This window comes from Podarcis raffonei, chromosome 6, assembly GCF_027172205.1.
Source record: "Podarcis raffonei isolate rPodRaf1 chromosome 6, rPodRaf1.pri, whole genome shotgun sequence".
Lineage (NCBI taxonomy): Eukaryota > Metazoa > Chordata > Lepidosauria > Squamata > Lacertidae > Podarcis > Podarcis raffonei.
The window spans coordinates 38,384,038-38,409,501 of NC_070607.1; the positions used below are offsets into that span (position 1 = coordinate 38,384,038).

The following is a 25,464-nucleotide window of genomic DNA, read 5'->3' on the forward strand; positions in this document are numbered from 1 at the left end:
GAGGGCTCTGCCCCGAGCTGCGCTCCCCACGCGCCGCGAGGGAAGGGGAGAAATGGGGGCGTTTCGCTCACCTGGCTGCTGCTCTCGGCGGGCAGGTTCCTCAGCAGGATCTTGCGCCTGTTGCTCAGCTCCCGCCTGGTTCCGCGCAGCCTGCGGGCGATCTCCTCGGGGGCCAGAGCGCGAGGCGTCCCCGCCGCCGCCGCGCCCTCCGACTCCACCAGAGTCCCGGGCAGCTCGGCGCCGCTGGACCCCGACGATGCCGCCATCTTGCCGGCCCGGACGCGAACGCAGCTCTCACACCGCCCGGGGGGTGGAGGCAGTGAGTGGGGGAAGAGAGCCAGTCGGGGCGGGCTGGGCTTGGGTCTGGGGCGGCGGCAGGGGGCGGGAGCCTGGGGAGGAGGGAGCTGGGAGCCACCCCGCGCGCAGGACCCAGCAGCCACGCTGCATACAAAGAGAGGAGAGGAGGACGGTCTCGCCCGCCTCCGCCTTCCCCTCGCGCCCCCCGACATGCCCCCTAACCTCTGAAGTACATCACTGCACTCTCGCTGCCTCTGCTTCGCCTCAGACTCACGCCCAACCACAGTCAGAGCGCTGTTTGGCGTGGCTGGGGGTTTTTTTCGGTCGAAAGAAAATGATAACACACTTTTGCTAGGTTGCTTAAAGAACAAACGCCGTTGTTTTCGGAAACAGGCGCGGCTGCTCTTATTAGGAACTGCAGCGCTGCGAGCCGGGCGAGCACGACTAGCTAGCAAGGCTGCTCTCCTTTCCCCTTTGCTAACCCTTTAATTAATAAATAGCCGGGTTTTCTACCTCGAGCAGCTGCGTAAGAGCGCGCGAAGTGGAAGGCAAAGGGCAATTCGCCAGCAGTCGAGATGCAACGGGGAGGTGGGGCGGGGGGAGCAGTGCCTGTTGCGCTGCATATGCAGCTCGCAGAAAACGGGGCGAGTTGAAATGGAAGTGAGCTAGGCTACAGTCATATGCATACTTGAACTCCCAAAGGACTTACTTCGAAGCAGGCAGGCATACAATGCACCGTTTGGCCAGAACGTGGTGTTACAATGGCACTCTAAAAGCCATTTCTCGTGCGCGTTAGGAGTCGTGAGAGCTGCTGGAAGTTCCTCACAGGAAGGGCGGAGTGTGAAAAGCAAATAAAACTTAGTTGCCGTTAGGGATCTTTCTTTTCTGCTTTTGCTTTGTATTTGTTTTCCTATGGGGGCATGGAGTTTGCATGAGCTTTCCAGACACTTATATTTAGCCACGTTTAACAGCCTCTGTAGAAAAAAACTAGGGGCATAAAATGTGAAACAAATCTTTGTGTTTTAGAAATATGGCCCTTTTGTATTTTGTTTAATAAATATTTCTTCATTTTTACTTTTTGCATTGCTCTGCTGCTTTGTTGCTTGCTGCCCTGCACTCCTTTGGGACAGAATACAAATTTATTTAAAAAATAAGTATTATTGTCGTTTAAAATGGCTTTCTTGGTTAACTAAATAAAAATTTAAAAAATTGCAGAAATATGTTACAAAATTATAAGAAAAGAAGAAAAAAACCAAACTGACTCAGAAGTTAAAAACACAAAGAACATAAAATCTTGTTTGGTTTCAACAGCCACCAGGTCAGCTGGATAAAAATAAACAGATGGGGTCAGAATGAAGAACTCCTGTTGAGTAGAGAAATTCCACCCCGCCTTGTGACCCTCCCAGTTCTACTTCTGCCACCCACTAACAATGGAGGAACACAAAGGTCACTCTGCCAGTGCAGTACAAACATGTCCCTTGAAAGAGGGCTTGCCAGTAGAGTAGTAGCCAAGCAACTGGCCCTGAAACTTGGTGTTTTGGTGGTGGGGTCAGTCAACCCAGGGTCTTACTACCACCATGCAACAAATATCAGGCCCAATCACTGCTTCAGCAAGCTTACTGGCCGGTCTGCCCCCCATCTTCTGCCCGAGCTACTAGGCAAGGCAGGGCTGTGGATGTGACACTAGCCCCATTGATCTGTAAAGCCCCACTGATGGTGGGGGGGGGGCAGTTTGGATTCTGCCCTTTTCTGTTTTATGGTCTAAAAATACCAACAAAACAGTTCTGTAGCAAAATCAATATTTCCCCTACCTTTCAATTAACTTATTCATGAAAGTTAATAACTAAAATTAATGTTAAGGATTCCCTGTACTCTTGGCTCTATGAGCAGCAGTTGTTAGCAGTATTTCCTGGGAAATCATTAGTCACACATTGCAGCTGACTCCTTTAGTTAAAGGTTGCTGAATCCTCCATATTGGAATTGCTATAAATAAACCTGATTGCGCTTTACTTAAATGCCAGGCCTGGGCAATACAATCTATAACATCCCATCATAGACTGGTTGGTTCCACACTTAATTACCCCTTCACTTTCTACAGCTGCCAGTTGTGTTTGGGCTGCATTTTTGTATTTCCAGTTGCATTAAACATTGCACATCAGTAAAGACCGACACCTATTTGCAGGCTTTGTCTGACAAACCGTACCAATCAACTGTCTGATCCTGTGATTGGCTGCATGAGCAAGCCAGTATTTAAAGTAAGGAAAACTTAGAATATGGGGTGTTGCACTGAAATGATTGGCTAACCCAGGATAGGTGCACACTGTAGCTTAGTTGATGCTCCTATGAGTTGATGGTGCTGCTGCTACTGCAAGTGTGGCATGCATGGTTTAACTACTTCATGCAAAGTTTTTGCACAGAGCTGATAGATTTGGGCAGAGGGCAAATAGAACTGGTGACCATTTCCTTTTGCGATAACCTAATGTCACTTTGTCAGCACTTCTTGCGTCTCAGATATTTGCCAGTTTCCTTTTGCAGCGTGACTGCAGGTGACAATCAGTGTAACAGGAAAAACTTGCCCCACTTGCAAGTGCAGGACTCCGCTCCCTGCAGTTTGCAACTGAGCAATGACTTCACTTATTTATTTATGTAGTCAATTGATATATCACTTAATTTTGATTGTCTCTAAGTGGTGTACAAGTAACTCAGTACAATAATGACAAATACCAGGAGCAAGACTGTAGCAGCATATCATAGGACTAGGACCATGAGGTCAAAACAGTCTCCCAACGCTACTGTCTGGACCAGGGGTAGGCCTTCTCAATCCGGCCTGAGGACGGTCAGGGAATCAGCGTGTTTTTACAGGAGTAGAATGTGTCCTTTTATTTAAAATGCATCTCTGGGTTATTTGTGGGGCTTGCCTGGTGTTTTTACATGAGTAGAATGTGTGCTTTTATTTAAAATGCATCTCTGGGTTATTTGTGGGGCTTGCCTGGTGTTTTTACTTGAGTAGAATGTGTGCTTTTATTTAAAATGCATCTCTGGGTTATTTGTGGGGTATAGGAATTTGTTATTTTTTTCCCTTCAAAATATAGTCCAGCCCACGAAAGGGTCTGAGGGACGGTGGACCGGCCCACTGCTGAAAAAAGTTGCTGACCCCTGCTCTGGACAGAACCCTGTAGGCAAGAGTGAAGAAGCCACTGTAAAACAGTGCCCAATACCCAGCCCATAGAGCCAGTCCAGGAGGATACCATGGTTAAGGGTACCAAAAGCCACAAGAGACTGAGAAGCAGACGCACAGATGCATTACCTCTGTCCCACTCTCAACACAGGTAATCCATCAGGGTGACCAATTAGGGCACAAGTATCAGAAGTCTTCTGATACTGCTCTCTCTTTTGCTATACAGTGGTACCTCGGGTTAAGTACTTAATTCGTTCCGGAGGTCCGTACTTAACCTGAAATTGTTCTTAACCACTTTAGCTAATGGGGCCGCCTGCTGCTGCCGCGCTGCCGGAGCACGATTTCTGTTCTCATCCTGAAGCAAAATTCTTAACCTGAAACACTATTTCTGGGTTAGTGGAGTCTGTAATCTGAAGCGTATGTAACCTGAAGCATATGTAACCTGAGGTACCACTGTATTTGTATAAAAGCCAAGAGACTTTGAGATACTACCCATCCATTCTGGGCAAGACAAATAGAAGTGCAGTTGAAATTATGTTCATCTCAGGACACAGTTGACTAAGAGATTTGAACATATAAGAAAGCTACATTAAGAAAAAAAATCTGTAATGTACTCACAACATATTAAGTTTGTAACCTGCTGGATCATTAAAATCTATGTTCGCATGTATCCCTGTGTCTTATTGTATAAACACACCTTACATAGCAACGTAACATCCTTGTTAAATATGGGTTTGCAGTCGATTTAACAGCTAATGTTTTATAATTTTAAAACAGAGAGAATAAACCATTTTGTAAAACTAGTAGTTTAGTCTCCAGTGACCAAGTAAATATTTCTTTCCACCTTCTGTTAGCTGGTTTGACAATCTTTATGTAGGTATGGAAACGACTTCTGTTAAGATTCCAAAATGTCATAAAAGGTAAAGTAAATAGTCATTAAAAAGAATCAAAGAATGCAACAACACCTGCCCATTTCATGAGCTGAGGTGATTGTCTAGAGTGGTAAACTGCCATTAAATGGTTGAAGGACATTACTGTGAAATATTGTGATTCTACTGCTACTCAACAGAAATCTTCAAATAAATGAATGGAAAACCAGAAGTGGTTCTTCTCTGGCTCAAATGATCCAGAATCATGGAGGATAAATTATTTGATTACTTCCCTAGAGTATGGTGACCAGTTTAAAAATGGACTGCAGAGATTGAACTCTGTTCAATCATCTGAACTTCTTCTATAGCAGTTGGCAACCCAGTTGAATAAGGCAAGGATGGAGAAACACTGAGAGGGGAAAAGTGGCCATTTTCAGTAGGGCAAGCAGTGTGTGACACTGGAGGTGGGATGGCCTTTTAAAACAAGGTGTGAGTACAGTGAGAAGGGAGTTCAGAAAGGCTCTGTTGAGCTAGCTTGTTGGTGTTAGCTTCTATGTTGTACCCACTTTTGCTATTCCTCCTTGTTAAGCTGCTTGCTGCTGCTGCTGTTTTAAAAAATACTCAGTGCCCCTCCAACACCATTTATTCAAACTTAACGCTCTTCCATTTCTCAGCTACCTCCTGTGAGAGGGATAAAGGATATGGAATCCTCCAATATTCCATAGTGCCTTTACAGACTGTACTTCACTCCTGGTACCATGTGTTGTTGTCTTCAATGTGAAGTTTCGGCTTCCACGTAGTAAATTATTAACAATCAAGCACGCGTATACAGACAACACCCACTGCCTGAATTTAATCTTCTCCAACTGAAGCTGTCAGGCATGCTCTTAAAGATATAAGAGCATAGATCATCATGGGATGTGTGCACAAATGGGGCTGCAGAATAGGAAAAAGAATGGGGCATGGCAATTTGGGGTAGGCTGTGTGCAAGAGAGAGTTGAGAAAAGCAAGGAGGAGGGCAAGGGGGGTGAATGTGATAATGGGGTTTGTATGCAAAGGCGGCTGCAGAAAAAGAAAGTGGGGAGGCATGGAAATGGGGGTGAAGATGAAAGCAGATGCATGAAAATGTCTGCAGAATATATTCAGCTGGGTTGTTGTATTGGGCCCAGTGTATTACACCCTTTTAGGGTGTAAAGAAGAATTGCTGTGCCTTAGTTTTCAAATTGCTAGGCCTTTGGCTTTGGCCCAGAAAATTGTAAGCACATGGGCTTTTTATAGACAACTACAGGAAGTCTAAGATCCATTTCAGCACATTTCTTTTCACTTGATATATAATGATGAGCACCCTGTGGAACCCAGGTTTTCTGCATTATAGCAATTGCTTTTAATTCCTGGGCTAAAACAAATCTACACTGTGTGTCTAGAAAACTCTCTAGTTCAGAGTTTAATACCAGCAAAGTTTCCCACTCTAAATTTTCAGTGTATAAATATCTCTTTTTAATCAGCATGAAGTCTGGGGGAAAATATTGTCTGCTATTGCTCATACTGAGTGCACAGTAAAATTATCCTCTATCCTTTGATGCCGTAATCCATAGTAGGGCAACTTATTTAATTGCACAAAATAATGAGTAATATCTTGAGTTCTGCAGATTAATCAGGCTGAGTGCTGAGTAAGGGGCTTGCTCCTTAAGAGTGCATTATTATTAAAATGGTGTGTGGAAGCAGCTAGGCTCTTCTAGGTGCTGTGCAGATTTCAGATTACACTCAGGGACGACAGGATGAAGAAACATGCAGAAGTCAACTACTCAATTAAAAATAATAATAAAATCTAGCTATCTTCTAGATCTCAAGTAAAAAAAAAGGATAATTTAACAGCAGTGACACAAAGTTAAATCTAGTCATGCCTTTAATGCCCCTATGAAGTAGAAAAATCCCGAAACGTGCGTATTAATAGGACTTAATTGTCAGAAGTACAGATAGGCAGGCAGCAGATACCAGATAAAGAGCATGTGATCTTTAAAGTTAAAGCAGAGCCAGCAAAAGCCAAGGTTTTAATCCAGACTAATGAGTCCCCTTCTGTGACCTTGATCTGTAGCCAGCATGGGTCTCCTTAGCCAACATGAAGGATAGCTCTTCAATTCAACCAATTCTGAAGATGAGAACAGAATGCCAGAAGTCTGTGGCATCGGCTACCCTGGAAGAAAAGTTAAAAGCATTTGTTTACTATTATTGTTACATGCTAACTGTGGGCCAACTGTAGTTAAGCACTACCAGTACAGGGGTAAAACAGGTGATAATATAGATGCATGGGGTAGGTGGGATTCAGAGTTACTGTAAGTGGAATGTCACTCATGGGACATCAAATTCTCCTCCTTTCTACAGTGCTTTGTAGCGCCAGAAAGCCTAGGGCATAGGAAACAGTCTTATACTCAGACCATTGGGTCCATTTAGTTAAGTATTGGCTCACATGAATTTCAGAGGACGTTCCTAGTCCTACCTTGGAGAGGCATGGGAGTGAACCTGGAACTTTATGCATGCAAACAATGTGTTCTGCTACTGAGCTATGGCTTGCCCCTGCCGCCACCACATGCACCATCTGAGAGGTGCATGTGCCAACCCTCTAGCAGGGATGCGCCTTGTGACCGAATTCTATGCTTTCTTCTGGGAAAACTTTCCTCAACCTGATGCCCTCTAGATAATTTTGACTTCAAATCCCATCAGCCCGTCAGATGGTAGTTGAGTCTGAAACATTTGGAGGGCACCAAATCTGGGATATAAACACTGCTGGAAAAGTTGCAAGCTGTGCTATTTCATCCACAATATGCAAGAACCAACCAGAACAAAGTCCATATTTGAACAGAGTCTGCAAACTGACCACATGGCTACATCAGCTTAATTTTGTTCTTCGTTCTCGTTACCCCCCTGCTTTGTGTAAAAGCTTGTTTGATGAAGGGTACAGGAGAACTCAAAGGACTTCTGTGACATTCTGGTTGGGTAAAAAAAATATGATATTGTCCAATTGTGGGTTTTGAAGTACTTTTAAGTGTGTTGGTGTAACGAAAGCTTTGCACATGTGGCAGTGAGCATACTGTGCGTATCAAAATCTGTAGCTTTTGGATTGATGAGGACATGTGTAAAAAGTATAAAGCTGAGCAGCAGATGGATCAGGTGAACCAGAGCTGTTAAACCTAAGAGGCTGGCCAGAACACTTTTACCCTAATTCTCGGTACATCTCCTTCCCAACCCGCTTCAGATTTTCCGAGTTCACTGGCTTTCCCATCAATTCATCAGTATAAATTTATTCTTTTCCTTGGCTTATGCTCCCGCGTACCCTTTCTCCCCCTCCTTCCCCTCCAGGACACCCTAAGATTGTAATGCAGCTGCCCATGTGCTTTCCCCCTTTCTCTCGGTAACAGAAAGCAGTACGGTCATTTCAAACTCTCTGTTGAGGCACAATCTAAAAACTGCCCTTGAAGAGGCTCAGCCTGCCCATTCAATAAAGGACTGATTTAGTAATGCTAACTGTTCTCACCCTTCTCAACTGCAATACCTGTTTCAGAGTTTAAAGTCTGAAAGATACACATCTCCATCACTGTAGATGGCAAGAATGGATCCAAGCTGCATACAGCACAACTGTAGGCATTTCCAGGCTGTTTTTTCCACACAAACACACCAGTCTCAGGAGAGCCACAGCAGAGAGTGACAATCAACAGAGGTTAGCTTTTTTGTCATGTGCCTCTGTTGTGTATTTGCCACTGCGCTCCTTGCAAGGAGAGTCCACGTCAGTCCGTGTTACTGGATTCCTGTAAAGTCCACATGTATCAGAAAACGGTGACTTCCACATGCACTCTCCACAGCGGTATTTCATGAAGTTTTGAGTTTGAAAAGTGAGACACGAAGATGACACAGTTGGGGGAGATGACCTAACGTTTGAAGACTCTACGCAATCTACTTCTGAGCTGAAATGAGAATTTGCTGAAACAAAGTTATGTCCAGTTATATCAAAAGGAACTGTTCCAAAGTGAACTCACAGACCCATACTTTATATACAGTTTATTCCACTAGAGGTTGTAATTTTATACATAGTATAAAGGGGATCCTGGTAGCACAAGCATCCTTACTTTACCATACTGCTTAAGAACCACTTTTTACATATTAAGTATTAGGTACCCTATCATTAAAACAATATCTAGAGATCTTGTAAAAAACCAAACCAAAACCCTACATATAAATGGATGTTTATCATAAGCACAGTGCAAGAATGTTTTCATAATATTTGAATCACAATGAACAAAATGCTGTGATTTAAAACTAATTGAAAATTATGATGGCCCATGTGGCACCCAGCAGATGATGCTAATCACTAAAGCAGTATTAATTCCAGATAAAGGTGACAAGGGGCTCATCATTAGGGTTCCAAAATAAACCTTTCACAATGGCCCAAAACTTTACAAATCTTCCCATCTACCTCTCCATGGGTTGACCTATCCATTTAGTGAATGTGAAAAGGGTCAGAAACAACAGACCATTGGGGTGGAAACCAACTGGTGCCCTTACACTCAGGGAAGGGCTTTTGATCCAGCTGACATCTGCCACAACAGAAGCCCACCACCACCAAATCATCCTTACACTATCTTATAGGTAAAGGTAAAGGACCCCTGGGTGGTTAAGTCCAGTTAAAGGCGACTATGGGGTTGCGGCACTCATCTCACTTCAGACCAAGGGAGCCAGCGTTTGTCCACAGACAGCTTTCCGGGTCACGTGGCCAGCATGACTAAACCACTTCTGGCGCAATGGAACACCGTGACGAAGCAGGAGCTCACAGAAACGCCGTTTACCTTCCTGTGGCAGCGGTACCTATTTATCTACTTGCACTGGCATGCTTTCGAACTGCTAAGTTGGCAGGAGCTGGAACAGAGCAACGGGACCTCATCCTGTCACGGGGATTCAAACCGGCGACCTTCTAATCGGCATGCCCAAGAGGCTCAGTGGTTTAGACCACAGCAGCACCCATGTCCCTATAACACCATCCTATACCCTGTTCTAGAGGGTTCCCCAACACACCAGAGCTAATTTCAGGGGTCACTAGGGCGGGGGGGGGAGAGAGGGGGATTAGCAGAAATTGCTTCTCCTCTTCCTTCTCCAACCAGAGGTGTCCACTGAATCACCATCCCTTCCACAAACATAAGGTCACCAAGTGAATTCAACCCATTATTGTTTTCTATTTCACCAGTTACGAATAGTGTTTAAACACTGCATTATCACTGCACATGGAAGCAAATCCTGCCCAGGTCTGAGAATGAACAGGAAGGAGTGTGGGGAGAGGATTCCTCAGTGCTTTAGCCAGGAGGCTTGATATCCCTTCTCCCCACGTTAAAATATATATTTATATATAAAAATACTGTGTTATAAACCATCTTCAAAGTGTACAAAATGACCATGGAAACCAAACCTCAATCATGTAAACAAATCAGCTCACAATTTCTTCATTTTCCCTTTATAGCATGGTGGTGGGGGAGGAGAATATCCCATTCAAAGGGGTGGCAAGTCTTCTTGAAAAGAACCACAACTTCACCAACACAAATAAAACATAGACTGCATTCATGGAGAGCATCTGATGCTTTTGTTTTTTATCTTCCTCTCCCTCAGAGTTCATGAATGTTTTGAGTTCAATAAATAGTACAAAAATAATCCTTTATTTAAAAAATCTTGAGATGCACTGTCCCAGGTCCCATACAGCAATTTGTAAGTGAAAGGAACGTTTTTTTTTCCTTTAAAAAAAAACCAACAACCCACAAAAAAGCCTCTCAACAAATGGAAACCTCGTGGCAATGTCTATTTCTGGAACTGGCACTTTCTTTGTTTCTGGCTGCAAAGATTTCTGTTCTTCCAGTTAAGGAAATAAACTCTCTCTCTCTTTCTCTCTCTCCTTTGTCTGAGCACACTCTTTTCTTGGCTCAGACCAACAGGGTTCAAAAGGCTCCGTTTACTGTATAAACCTTCCTTCCTGTGTTTGGAGGCCGAACATTCCTACTATTCCATTTTATTGAATGTTATGGCAGGTTCATTCATCATGCTAATTTCTCTTCCACTTCAGAGCCAACCTTACATTTTGGAAATGTAAAGTTTTCATGTGAAACGAGTCCAATGAGGTTAGTCAAAACCATGCCTCGTAACGGTATAAACGTCAAGTCTCCTCTCAGCTGCATTTTTTCCCCTCCCAAGGCCAGAGGTCATTAGCATTCCGCATCTACAGTATGTACTGTGACCGCAGCCTGTAAGTGGTGACTGTGATGAAGTGCTGGGTGATGCAACCTGTAGTGGTGGAACTTGTGACTCAAGAGGGCAGCAGTCTGAGGAGGGGTATCCAGGTCTAAATCTTCATCATGATTGCCCACGTCTACACCAGCTGACAATGGGTCGTTATTGCAGGGAGGGTTTTCGCTGTCTTCCTGAGGACTCATAGTACTGTAGCCTGGAAAATATAAAGCCATATTGGTAAGAAGCGATGGCTGTATATAGGCAAACAACAACAACAAACTCAGAAATGCACAGTGCTCAACGCCCTAAGCTTCCATTTACACCACTAAAATAATGCACCCAAAATGCAGCAATCCTAAATGCCGCTTGGGTGTTGGTATTTATTATTTGTTAAATTTGTATGTCTCCCTGTACCCGCAGGTCTCAGGGCGGTTCACAAGATACAAATCTCCATATAAGAACACAAAATACATAATCAAAATAAAACTAAACCCACTAACCCCCTTGTTTGCTTTCCTCCATACTCTCCCAGGTTTTTGCCTCTATAAAGCCTTGCACTGAAATTCCTAGTTTTCACACATGATTCAAATTTTCATTCGAAAAGGCAACTTTATAATTATACTGCTTTAACTTCTTTGTCCAAGGAGGTCAACAGATCACACTCATGTATGTTTTGGGGAAGTATCCATGACAAATCAAATCGGTCTTCAGCCTGAGCAGAACCTGCCAGTTTTGTATGTCAACATAAGTTACCTCAGAGTGGACTCCTAGACAGTTGCTCTACAGAAGTGTGGACCTAAACTAGTCAGATGTCACCATAAAAGGAAGGAGGGAAAACAGCCACCACAAGTCCAGTAATCATAAAGATCTCCCTAACATGGCTACTCCATTTATCTTTTGTACTTAACCATTTGCAATGAAGTAAATGAAAACATGCCCAGAGCTACAATACAGCAATACAAGGAACCTGTTTGGAGCCAGTATGATGTACTGAATCTCTCTTTGGATAGAAGACTCATCGTTGCCTGAGCAAATGCAATTTGTTCAGTGCCATAACTGAGACACAATGGCATTATCTCTAAGAAAACAAAACCAAAATAAATAACAATTTAAGATCCCCTATGGGATCTCATTTGTGTTCCCTTTTATCTGCACTGATGCTTTGGGGCATTTATCTGCCTTTCAGTTACTGGCATCATTGATTGGAACCAGCACCATTAAAATCCACAGTTTGAGGGGGTATTTCAGCTAATTTGTCTGGCTGCACTTAAGTGAGCTTTTGAAGTCCGCTAAAAAAAGAGAAAAAAGCCCTAAAGATGATGGGGGGGGGGGGAGGAGAAGAGGATGAGCAACGTCCAATAACATTGCCAGCCAAAAATATATGGAAATGGACACGTACTCTGTAAATATATGAACAGGCAAGAAATAGTTTTCAATAACAATACAATTTTTTAAAATAATAGTATTAGGCAAAGAAGGTGCAACATATGCCTACTTGTTAGAAGTCTTCAGATTTTGTACTGCAAAATTTAATTGAGTGCAGTACCTTACAAATGAACTTGGACAGTGTGACATCAACAACAAAAACAGCTTCATACACCAAGCATACACCACTCCTCTGTGAAAGATTTTTGTTATTACCAAAATCAGTGAGAAACAGTAACACACTCAACATGTAACAGTTCACTGGAATGAACTGGTCTTCCGCCTGCTTCCGAACAGTCAATGACCATGAAGCCACAAAAAGTGATGCTAAATGGCCTGCTCACTCATTTATTTTTAAAAAGCTGTTTCTAGTTAAGCCAATCAGGCAAATATTTCCTCCAAAACTGTCAGCTTCTGACAGTCTCAAGGGCCACATAGAGGGGTCTATAGGGTGGCACCAGGCAACCAAGCTGGAGATTTTTCCATCCCTGCTTTATGGCATCAATATTGTAGGGTGATAAATGCAAGAAAGGCAAGGTTTATTTGCAACATTTGGTGAAGGGGGGGGGTGTCTTCCTGCTTGTGATTGTACTTACTGCTATGCAATATATCACTCTCTCAAGTTGTTCTAGACTTACTTGATTCTGCCTTGCTCCCCTTCAAACACAATACTACAATCTCCAATCTGTATTTAGTAATTTGTTACGAAACAGAAGACACCTTAATATATCAGCATGCTTCTTTGGAACCATTTTTCACATACTGGCTTATGAAACGCAGCTCATTTTAAAGGGGAGTTATCTTTAGAAAAGCTAGTGGACACTATAAATTGTCTGAAGTAAAGAATTACAGAGATCCGTTTGGAAGGTGGACACTCTCTAATCTTGTGCCAATCTCTCTGATTAAAAGGAAACAGGAGAAAGGGGAACGTCTGCCATGTAGATGCCCCAAGGATCCATTTCAGAGCAGCAAACAGGATGAGAAACGCAGATGACATGTTTACAGTCATAAAACGAGGCATCCCAAGTTGGACACACCCAAAGTCACAAGCTATTGTTCAAGGTCCTTGACTACTCTATGTTGCTTCTGGAAACAGACTGGTAAAAAGAAATTATGCAGTGTTTCAGGGCCACTAAACACACAGAATTTTTAGGGATAACCTTAAATACATCTCTGGGCATACACCTAAATAAAAAAGCAAAAGTATTGTGGCAGCTTTCACAAACTTATTATGGCATAAGCATTTATGGACTACTGTCCAAAAGCAGCTTGCCAGGTGGGTCAGAACTGCCAGGCTACTTTTCCCAAACGGTTGCTCTTGCTTACTGAGGGGGTGGGGTGAGGAAATGGGGAGATCAGCATGGTGCAAACACACCGGCAGAGCCAATCTGGTGCTCATGTCAGTGCATTTGCACTGTGGTGACCTCGCCACCACCTCGCCATTCCTTCTTTCCTTCCCAGTATGCAGAAATGGTCCATCTGCTGGGAATTTAGTGTAGTGACTCAACCCCACCTGGCAAACCGCTTGTTACACTCCACTTCATTAGATGCATAAAGTTTTATTGTGAATTACAGGAACGTGTACATGTGTGTGAGGCGAGAATTGTAAACAGTGAGGTCAGAGGAAAATGAAAGGCAGAAAGTGCATGGGCAGCGATAGTTTCATAACTAACAGTTATTCACAAAATGGTAGTTGGTGATAACACAAGGAGTCTGTCTGAGCAACAGCTACTGTTTTGTGATTTAGCACTATTCATGATGTAATAATCACTGTTTCTGAACTTTCTGTGTTTCATTTCCTTCTGACTTCATTGTTTCCCATCACCCTCAAAAACTTATGTATATGTATACCTGTAACTCAGGGTCTGGCTGCATATCTGTAACCAACTGAACCCACTGTAATATGGAAACACTCATGCGGTATAGTCCTCTCAAATACCTGAACTGCCTCAGAATACACACAGGGGACCAGCATTATACTTTCTATAGGATGTCAAATATACAACACAGGTTTACATTCCCCCCCTTTCCCTTTTGATTTGGTCCAACGAACAAAACAGAACATGTTCTATATTTTTAAAAATGTGCTAAAAACATGTCTGTCTAACTAGTGTGGCACTGCCATGTTTCCTCTTTTAAATTCTGATTTTGTCCACCAGGCACTGATAAAATGTGCCACATTCTTTTACCAGACTATTATTGCCATTGTCATTATTTACCACTTTTTGCCTCCAACCCGCAAGCACTGAAGAGGCATATGGATTCAAATACCTAGCAACAGTATATTGTTGCAAGCACAGAGATAGATGATATCTTTACCCTTGCTTGGTGGTGGGTAACTTTGGAGGTAAGTGAAAAGTGCTAGCACTCGTGTGATACAGTCTTTCCCCATGACTGTACCACCTTGGCATTTACTGGTTTCCCTTCTTAGGTTAGACTTCTTCCTGAAACGCATACTTTCCAGGTAGATACAGATTATGGTTGGAGGAACACAATCAAATAAGCAAGTGCCTCTTGTGTGTTCTGAGATGAGTATTCTGAGTCTTAATCATCTCTTCATTTCATGTACCGCATGGAGATGTTGTCATCTAGAAACATCCAAGGACTCCAAGAAATAAAATACAAACACAGTCCTCTGCCTGTCCCCACATTTAGCAACATAACATATCCGTATTTATAGTAAAAGTGACACGAAGATACAGCTGACAACGCTGGCAGAAACACTCGCTAAACTTCTATTAATCCTCTTAGTGGACTCATCAACTTGATACAGGTTTGAAGACTTTGAAGCAGCTGCTCACTCTTGCTAGCTATTTCTCATAGGTCAATTATGTGGCAAAACCCATAGCCCAGCAACAAAGGGAATGCCAGAAAAATATCAGAATAAACATCTTCCCTACTTATAGCCATATATGGTTGTATAGAATCAATATATTTTCTTGTGTGTCGCATGTTCTTTGCTCAAATATAATGCACGGCAGGAAGCCAAGACAGCATTCAACTTTTTTTAAAAACAAAAATCTAACACAAGCTTAATTTAACCCAGCAACCAGGAGGAGGCCCATGCAGCTAGAAATTAAAGGCTGTTTTATAAAACTTGTGCAGTTCATTTCAAACGACACAAAGGAATGAAGAGTTTCTCCTCTTTTCTGGAGAATTTGAAAGACGTCAGGACTGGCAGGAGGCAAAAGGGGGAGGGAGTGTGAGATTAGTGGTGTCCTGTGCCTCTTGGAATGCTGAGAGGTTATGTAATAATGCTGGTGCTATCCATACGATTAAGATACTGAGCACAGACTTAAGCTAAAGGATTCATGTTGGAAGATCACCCTGACAAAAATAGCTTCCGACGCTGGATAAAGTCTTGCCCTGGAATGGGAAAGTGTCAAAATTGTTTTCAAGTATGGAAGAAACAAGGAGCGGCATTGGGAACGATCTGTTTGATGATTTGTCTGCAATGCTGCCAAGAGGCAGAAGTAAGATGAGCGCATAATACAGACGTCAGCAACTTCCAAAGTCTTACCATGATCGCTTTCTGTTCCTGAGCGTCCCCAGTAGCGGCGTCTACGTTCTGGGCTGTGCGCATGGCGCTCAATAACTGCTGCTATAAACCGGGTGTTGCTGACTAGGAGTGAGCAGAATAAGAAGGGGGGAGGAGGGAGAAAAAAGTTTACACTGAGCACACATTCTCAAATAAAGCATCCATTTAGAAAAGATTTTATGAAAGAGATCATTATAAGGTTGCTGTGGAATTCCAATATTGACCAAACTCCCCCCTCCCTTTTAAAAATCTATTGTTGTACTTTATATGCCCAGTGGAATTCATAATAGGAGCCATCTTCAGCCTTCGTCTGAACACATGAGGGTTAAAACTGTGTAGAGGGATGAGGGCACATTGATCAAATTTCTGAATCTCACAACAAGGAGAGTAGCTGCTGGTTTTCTGTCGCAGGGTCAGCACTGTGTGTGTTTCATGACAAATCTGGAAGCAAATTATACCCACACCTGCCTTTAAGGCACCTTAAGTTACAGTGCTTGCTGCAAAAAATACCAGTGGCAGCTAAAACCTGGCAAGGCAACCACAGGAACCTGTAGAATAATAGCTGTGATTCAGTCTGCTACATTTATATCTAGGTTTCAGGCTCCTTGAAAGCTAGCAAGTCTAATTTAGATTCTGGGAGGTGACTTGGTGTCTGACGGCAAGCATACCGTCAGTGAGGGCACAGAAATCAGCAAGTTAAGATCAACTGCAGTTCATGAGCTGTTTGAACTAAGGGCTGCATTTATATTTGCCAGATTGTGTAAGATCTGTGAAAGAATGTAAGGAGGCAGGAGGTGGAGTGATACAATGAACAGAATGTTGGCCCAGCTTCAAATCACTGTTCAGCCAGTGGGTGGCTTTAGGGCAAGTCAATAATTTTCTATTGTTGCCTCCGGTCTGTAAGCAGGCAAATACTGCAGTGTCACTCGCAGGGTTGATGCGAGAATGATTGGGACCCAAAACCGTAAGGCACTTTTGTCATCCTGATGGAGATAAATGCTATGTGTTGGAAAGGCGTGCAGAAGAAACAGCACCGAGCCTCATCCCATAGTCTTCCCCACCTGCAACGGCAGTGTGACTGCTTCATACTTACTGATTCCTCTGTCTTCGTGACTGTCATCATCCCTCTCGTCCCTCTCATTCTCCAGGTTGGACATGCGGACTGACATTTCTACACACCATTACAAACAGAGAAATGCAACTGTTAAGGGTGAAGATGTTGCATTAGACTGCAAAAGTGCCCAGCTTTGGAAATGGCCGTGAGATGCCCCTTTTTTTTCTGAGAACAAGAGACCTGAGGTCCAGAAGCCTCACAGCCAACCATTTTAATATTTTGGTTAAAACTATGGACAGCAAGTACTGAAAGGGAATGTACCAATATTGAAAACAAGGGTGCAAACTTGTTAACCTCTTGCTTCCCTTTCTTGAGCCACTTCAGCAACAGTTAGTCACAAACTATGGGTGACTTATTTTGACTTAATTACTACTGAAGCAGTTGCCTATTAAAATTGCTATCATGAAACTCAAATTTTTCAACAGCGCCCTTAAAAAATATTTTGCTTATCATGCTCATAGGGTCAGTTGTGAGTGTGCTAGCATAACAACCATTCATATTTGTCAGATAATGGGCTTCCTACAGTCTATGTTCAGAAGGCTCTGGTTATGCTCTTAAGTTTTTTATTGAATGGTGGCTGTTTCTTAATTCCTGTGACTGCTTGTCCAGGACTAGCACACTGGCTGTCAACGTTCACAGGGCACACTATTTAGTTTAATTTTAGGAAACGGTATAATAAAATGAGGAATAATGTGCTTGTTTTTTCATTTCATAAAGAGAAATTCCCTAATACCCTTTCTCATTTGTGTTTCTGGTATATGTCATCTTCTGTTCAGTTGGAACAGAAGAAAACGTCTAGGAAAAAGGAACTTCGGAAGCAGGAGGCATTCAACAATATCATGACAACATAACGCACACATATTTATGCTGAAATCATTCACATCTGTAACGGTCAGGAGTCTAGACAGGAATGTAGAATCCTAAACTCTAAGATGAGAAATTGTATTTGCAAGAGCCTAGAAAGTGGTGTGTTGCTATGTTTTTAAGGTCATTTAGCTAGAACAGTCCAGCTTTAAATTCTTCATCCAGCAGAGGGCAGCAGGGCCCATTCTATGTCACAGCAGATAATGTGAAGTGAACATTCTGAGACACATGATTACAATAAACCTTGGATTATCAGAAAAGTGCTAGGGCAACCCTCAAAGTAAGTTGTTTCAGCTGTTGTGGCCAGAAACTCTCTGAACAATTTGCATACTCTCTGCAACCCCCACCCTCCACAAAATAGTGGTGTTTTTGTTTTGTTTTTTAAAAAAGTTCTTACCTTGTGCTGCAAGTGGGGACATGTGCTGGTGGCTTCTGCGGTGAATCTGATGACGATAGGCATAGACTGCCAGAACTAGCACCATTATGCATCCCATAATACCTCCAGCAACAGGACCAACTGGAGCACTTTTAATCATATTTAAAGCTATCACCTCATCTCCTTTATTTCAGAGGGGGAGGGGGGAAAAAAAGCTTATGTAAATGCTTTGCAAAAAGTTCAAACCACCCGAAACGTAAATTAGAAGGGAAAGAGAAAGTCACAACAATTACTGTATAATACAGTTGTACCTTGGTTGATGAATGCATTAGCAGCCAAACGTTTTGGCTCCCGAATGCCGCAAACTCAGAAGTGAGTGTTCCAGTTTGTGAACGTTCTTTTGGAAGCAGAACATCTGGTGGGGCTTCTGTGGCTTCCAAATGACTGCAGGAAGCTCCTGCAGCCAATCGGAAGCTGCGCCTTGGAAGTCAAACGTTCTGGAAGACTTCCGTTTGGCTTCCAAGGTACAACTGTACTGACTGCACAGAGAAACTTCCAAAGTTAAAATGTATCAGCCTTTAAAGTGACACACTGTAAGAATACAAATCTGTTGACTATTCTAGGTAACACGCACACCAGACATAGCTTTCAACTTTTCCCTTTTCTTGCGAGGAATCCTATTCGGAATAAGGGAATTTTCCTTTAAAAAAGGGAAACGTTGACAGCTATGACACAAGAGCGATATTCTGGAAGATTGGTACGAATGGATGCAAAATTCCCTGTTCAAGTTTTTTCTTAAAATATTTCTATACTGCCATATCATAAAATGTATCAAGGCATTGTATAGTATAAATCATAAAGCACCATTTTAAATATGTAAAAAGTAATAATACAGATATTCATCCAGGTGACTGACCAATAAAAAAAAAATCAGGTGCAAAGGCCCATTAGCACAAAAAAGATGTCTGGAAGTCAAAAGTGAGGATGCTTGCCAAATCTCTGCTTCAAGAGCGTTCCACGGTATGAGAACGGCAACACTAAATGTCCAAATTATCGTTGAGGCCAAGTTGGCCTCTATAACATGGGGAGCCACTAACAGCTCTCCTTTGGATGATCTCTGTGATCATACATATAATAAAGGTTCAGGTGGTTTTTCAGGGTATCCTGGACCCAATTGTTCAGGGCTTTGTCCACAACGTTGTCCTCAAAGTGTCTGGCAAGCTGCTCACAGGTAGTCACCATGCACTCCAGAGATTCATCCCCTAATCTGAAGGAATGAGTCTCTGGACCACATGAAACAATTCTGCCAACGGACACCTTGAGGATGCAATGCTTGCAATGCAGTATGGGTTGTTTCCTGCCTTCACTGCCATGTGATAGGCACGATTATGTGTCCTAAACACATCCTTCGTCCACTTTGGAAAGAGATTTCCACCACTTGCACCCCAGTGATTGCCCAGCCTGCTTCATCAACCGCAGCTTCTCAGAGTACCAGGGAGCAATGTGATCAACAAACACGCCGACAATGGCACTTCATCTTACAGTGTGCAATGGCTGAAAATGCAGGGGAAAGCCCCAAGATACTCTGTCGCAAGGATGTCCCAAGTGACTTGTACAATCTGTCCAGGTTTGACTTTATGACAGATGTGAATACATTAAATACATTGATGTTTGTCCACCATGACCATCCTTACCAATGGCTCCCATGTCATCCACGTAAGGGCTTTTGGCACCCACAATTCCACCAAAGCATTCCTTCTGAGGAGCGCAGTAGGATCTATCTAAATGGGTCTTTCCATCGCTGTCTACCATGCACCACTCACAATCCAAGACACCAAAGCAATCCCTGGAAGACAAGGAAATGGCAGGGAGGATTATTAGAAATCTGCTGTCCCAAATCTCAGAAAACATACTACTGAAACTGTTCTCCACCCCCCAAAGTTAAAGGCGTAATTTTCCTTAAAAGTGAAGCAAGACCATTTTCTTGTGGCGGCATGTTACGTTAAGCTTGTATAAGGCCACCTCCCCTCATTTCCCAGTGCCACTGATTTTAAGTCAAGGACAGTTTTGTGACAAGGCCCACTATGAAATTCAATCATGATTTGCTGTTACCACACTACAGGTGTTTTATTTTAGATTCACTCGTGCTTGTGTGTGTGTGTGTGTATGGAAAACCCACGAACTTCACCTGCTCTCCATCCTTTGATTGCACCGTGTATTAATACATTGAGGAAGAGCATCTTGTAGACTGGGATCAACTGCAATAAATGTCATAGGTTCTTGATGGACTTCACAACTAGGATTTCTAAAGTTTGGGAAAAGCACAGGGGGGGAATCAGTTACTAAGAGTTATGAGAAAATGTACTCCGATTTAGAACATATAGTACGCTGTGCACCTATCAGCAAATATAACGCATGCACATGTGTTGCGAACTTCACCGGGGGGGGGGGGGGGGAATCATTATTGTGCTAGTCCTAACTTACCTGCTTTCTGCGTTGGTAAGGTTGCCAGTACACTCATTAACCTCTAGGGGGCACTCGCAAGGACATTCGCATTCGTTCTGCTCCATTCTTCAGGAAGGAAAGAAAGAACAAACGAGACAATGCTTATTAGAATCACATTTATTTCTGTCAGGAAGGAAGGAAGGAAGGAAGGAAGGAAGGAAGGAAGGAAGGAGTCTGCAAGTCTCTTATCCTGGGCCAAATCTCTCTTTCACATGCACACTTTAACCCTGAAAGTCCACTTGGGCAAAGATGTCATATACAGTGGTACCTCGGGTTACAGACGCTTCAGGTTACAGGTTCCGCTCACCCAGAAATAGTACCTCGAGTTAAGAACTTTGCTTCAGGATGAGAACATAAATCATGCGTCGGTGGCACGGCAGCAGCGGGAGGCTCCAGCAGCGGGAGGCCCCATTAGCTAAAGTGGGACCTCAGGTTAAGAACAGTTTCAGGTTAAGAACAGACCTCCAGAACGAATTTAGTTCTTAACCCGAGGTACCGCTGTACTGCACAATATCTCATAGTTTAAGTGCACTCTGTGTTGTACTGAGCGTATTGCCAATGCAACTGCAGGACAAAGGGCCCTGCTGGCTCAGATCAAAGGGCTATCCAGACCAGCATTCTGCTTCCCACAGTGGCCAACCAGATGCCCAAAACTCTTCTCCAGCTGTTGTTTCCCATGGGCTGGTATCCTAAACTCTGTTGACTCTGATTCTGCACTCCGTCATCTTGACTAATAAGGATATCCCCCATGAATTTGCCTAATTTCCTCTTAAAGCCGTGCAAGTTGGTGGCTGTTAATTACATTTTGTGGTAGTAAATTCCAGAGTTTTATTGTGTGCCAAATGAAAAGCTACTTCCTTTTCTCTGTCCTGAATCTTCCACCAATCGCCATCATTAGATAACCCAGGTTCTAGTATTATATATATGTGTGTGTGAGAGAGAGAAAGAAAGAAAATTTAGAAAGCCTCTAGACAAATAAGGGAAAATTATAAAATTATGCTTCATGTGGAAAACAGTACTTCCACATGAGGCACAATGTCAGAAATTTCATTTAATACTCCTCCTTATTTGCCTTCTTCTAAAGCAGCTCCAAATTTTTCTGCCTAGGAAAGGCCCTTAATTATTTTGATTGCCCTTTTCTACACCTTTTCCAGCTATCCAGTTACCATTTTTGAGTTGTGGCAACTAGATGTGTACACAGTATTCCAAGTGTGGTTGCACCAGAGGTTATAGATAATCTGGATGCACGAGGCAAAATCTAGCTGTTAAGTGAAGACTCAAAACACAATAGCTATTAAATGATAGATACAAATAAATAAAACGTATGGAAAAATATTAATTTCATCAACCCTCAGAAACACATGAAGTTTTATGCCAAATGAGCATTTTTCTCTGAGTTAAACTGAACTGAGTTAGCCAGGTAGGTTAATTCACACAGTTAATGTGCAGAAGACTGACGAATACTAACAACCAGTTTTGTTCAAGAGAGCTTTTAACATGGCTGTTGGCTGCGGCAAGGATTTCTGTAGCGCAAAAATGGAAAGCATCACAGGAACTGAACTTATTATTATGGTACAAAACTGTATGGAACTTAGCAAATATCTCACAATTGGAAAGTCTCCAGTGGATCTGAAATTCAGAACACTTCTGGCAGGATTTGAGTAATGCTTGTAATGTACGAAAAACTATGGTAAAAACGGATTATTTTTTAAAAATAGAGAAAATAAGGGAAGCAGTTGAAGATTGAAAATGGTAACCATGGAAGGGCGAAGGGGAGTCGAAGGATTCAGGAAATCCTAAATGTTGAGGTTGATGTTTAATGTTTGAATTTAAATTTGCAATGTAAAACTCAATTAAAATATATTTTAAAAAAGAAAAAAGAAATTCTACCCCATTGGTTGAATTTTATTTCATGTGCTACTACTACAACGGATACATATAATTCTTTCTACAATTACCAATGTGTGAAATTTTGTCATGACAATGGTGCCTTATACACTGTTATTACTTATCTGTGTATTACCTATGTGGTTTGTCCTGTGCCTTTGTGTGTGTGTTTTGTGTCTTTTGTTACAAAACACTCTCTCTCTCTAACAATACTAATGAAAGAACCTGAATACTCAGAAGGTATCAGGGACAGGTAAGAATTCATAGGCACTAGGGAAGCTACACTGATGTTAGAAGCAAACTCTGCTTCATATTAAGAGGCAAATCTCATTCCTAAAAGATCACAGTGCTGACTCAGAGACTATACTCCCAAATTCCTCCAAAGTGTGCAAATATGTAGCAGTAAAGGGGAAAGCCTGGTTTCTTCCACAAGCATCTGAGCCTTTTCCAGCAGGAAGCAGAGCTCAGATGTGGCAATCCAATGGCTACCTGCCCAGCGTTCAAGATTAAGCAGATGGCATTCCTGTTCCTTTGATGCAACAGGTGGGAATTCTACCTCCACAGTCAATATGACTAGGCTGCAGCTTTCGATACTCAGGCAGGTGCAACAGTAAAGGTGCCATCATTTCTTATATACATAGTTAGAGGGAATAGCAGCCACTGCTACTCTGGAAGAAAGAGGGAGACACACCGACCAGGTACCCAGGGATGCTTTCGCTTGTGTTTCAACAGATGCCTCAAACATGAGGCACTTAAAGTATTACAGTGCACAAAAATAAGAAGTGTGTTTTTACATAAACAAGATTTAAAATACTCCTCTGCAATTCACACATGGTTAGGTCAATGACTTTTTTTTTAAATGCACATTAGCTGATGCTCCATAAGGCCTCCACTTTGGATAAATCTAATCCAATCACTATAGTGGATGTTAAAAAAAATATTCTCTTACCTGTGACAGTTCAGACAGAGCCTATCTACCATACTGCATGCACAGAAGGCGAGCGAGTCACATGTTTCATTTACAATTCCAACAAAGGCATTGGTTCCAGGTATCCTTGTCAGCCTGTATTTGGAACAGTGGCTGCCATGCACGAGATTTGTCAGATCACCCTAAAGGAGAGAAAAACGCATCAGACATATGGCAGGGAACATGTCTCCTGGTGAGGTGAAGTGTTACTACTACCACAAATGTTTCTGAAACAAAAAAGTCACCCTGCAATGAAACCTACAGGGTTCCCTCTACTTAGGGTTGCGTAGTTCTTGTTACCGGCGCAGGAAAAGTGCTAACAATACACAAAGCCCCCTTCACATGCCACAAAGGGGTTGTTAAGGGATACACTTCTTGAAGATTTCCTCACTCACCAATATAGCACCGGTTAGTAAAGAAGACACCTGGAGTGTCCTCCTTGACTTCTTATAGAAAGGTTAAACAGGAGGTGGAAACAGAATCCACAATATCAATATCTTTTGTTTCCTGAGTATTCATTTTAACTCTAGGTTGATTCCCCCCCCCCCCCGGTGAACTCAGTTTATACTATTTCTTCAGTTATCATGAAGGATTTAAAAGTATCCACTCAGCACCAAACTAGTTATCAGAACCCACCATTCATTTTAATCATTTAAAAAAGGGTTATTATAAGCAAAACCAAATAATGCAGTTTCTTTTTGAGAGCTGGGTTCAGTGGTGGCTGGACCTTGAGGGGTGACCTAGGGGGGCACTGGAGGCTGGACCAGTTTGGTCTAGTTTTCTCCTCAACATGCATCCTTGCAAAATTACTGTGGACGCTTAAGCCGTGAATCTAACTGAACTCAACACTGTGAGGGAGGTTAGGCTGAGAGACTCCTCCTCCTCCTCAAGTTCAACCCCGCCCTGCCCCCGCCAACTTAGGAGGACAAGGATGATGGTTGGACCTGCTAGCCACAGTGATGCTTGTGATTGACTGGGCTGTTTACAACTGTGATTGGCTAGCGGAGTTTATGGACAGGAATTATGGGAAGTTAATGAATATGAGTGTGTGCGGGAGGGGAGACAGCTTTGGATTTTGGGGTGAACACAAAAAGGTACTGTTCCTGAGTGACCAGCCTCCTCTGTTCTGTTTTTTATGTGTGTGTGTTTCAAGTTTATGTGAAGCTACTGTAAAATTACAATACCCCCCCCCCAGCCTCCCCAAATTTGTCGGAACAGAACAGCACATGGGGAAATGATAGGGGAGATCGCTCCTTTGGACATGAAGAGACACTTGTGCCAACGGAACTGTCACAGTAGTGTGGTATTGAATTCCACTCATGGTATTTTACTATTTTTCATGCATCCAGCTGCAAGAAAACAAACAGCCAAACAAAAACACACATATATCTCCCCTCCCACACACCACACATACCGTCAGGCTGGTATTAAATTTATAAAACCTCTGGACTGTTCTGTCACTGAAACTGTTACAAAGGTTTTTCTTCACAAAGTTTGGATGGTTTAGAATATCATTTGCCACCAGAGGTTCCTGCAAATAAAAGGTAAGGATTTTAACTTTTTTTTAATTTTACAAAGCAACAGCAAGCTGCTAAATTAACATTTATATCTCTCACACGATAGATAGATGATAGATAGATAGATCGATAGAGATAAGTACAATGACTTAGCCAAACCTTGTGTGTAATGTGTTGTTGTTCTACTGGAGCATGGCCTTTGGGGTCAATAAGAGTAGGGTGTGCCACAAGATATCCTCTGTCCTCCATAATAAAGCACCTGCCCAACAGGGTACAATAAAATGAAACCTAGGTCAGAATACCTATAAAAGTACATTTAGCATGTTGTATGTTGAGAGCAATTTTGCGGAAACAGCTGTGGAGACAAATACAAATCACAGGCTTTGGTACGAGATGCATTCTGCACATTTCTGTTTGTTCACTGAAGCAGAGACTTTGTAGTATTGCATGTCTGAAAATCATGAAAATCTGTCGCAGAATATATGCAGCTAAACGGTAAGCGAAGTTTCTGAAGCCACTGGAAATTCAGTGCCCTACACTGCTTCTCCCCCATCACCACAACTGACACAAGCAAAATAAACAAATACATTAAAACGAGCTTAACTTTCATAACATACAGGTCACAAAAAATCTACTTTTCGCTGGCATTTGGATTGTAATGGTACA

General features: G+C 42.6%; 2 protein-coding genes across 3 annotated transcripts in view; both read right to left on the minus strand.

The window, feature by feature from the left end:
* Positions 1–484, minus strand: part of RAVER2 (ribonucleoprotein, PTB binding 2) — a 40,846-nt gene extending 40,362 nt beyond the window's left edge. Inside the window, exon 1 of one of the 2 annotated variants that reach the window (XM_053392153.1) lies at positions 72–484. In XM_053392153.1, the coding sequence (XP_053248128.1) occupies positions 72–266 (195 nt within the window). In that variant the 5' untranslated portion in view covers positions 267–484. The remainder of the gene's footprint in view (positions 1–71) is intronic. The other variant, XM_053392152.1, reaches the window with a different exon arrangement.
* A 7,898-nt stretch (positions 485–8,382) lies between these two features.
* Positions 8,383–25,464, minus strand: part of CACHD1 (cache domain containing 1) — a 138,794-nt gene continuing 121,712 nt past the window's right edge. Inside the window, exons 18-27 of the mRNA XM_053392171.1 lie at positions 24,958–25,057; positions 24,696–24,812; positions 23,264–23,424; positions 20,407–20,493; positions 20,111–20,227; positions 19,617–19,768; positions 17,944–18,105; positions 16,662–16,739; positions 15,551–15,652; positions 8,383–10,819 (exon numbers count right to left, since the gene is read on the minus strand). Of these exons, the coding sequence (XP_053248146.1) occupies positions 10,581–10,819; positions 15,551–15,652; positions 16,662–16,739; positions 17,944–18,105; positions 19,617–19,768; positions 20,111–20,227; positions 20,407–20,493; positions 23,264–23,424; positions 24,696–24,812; positions 24,958–25,057 (1,315 nt within the window). The 3' untranslated portion in view covers positions 8,383–10,580. The remainder of the gene's footprint in view (positions 10,820–15,550; positions 15,653–16,661; positions 16,740–17,943; positions 18,106–19,616; positions 19,769–20,110; positions 20,228–20,406; positions 20,494–23,263; positions 23,425–24,695; positions 24,813–24,957; positions 25,058–25,464) is intronic.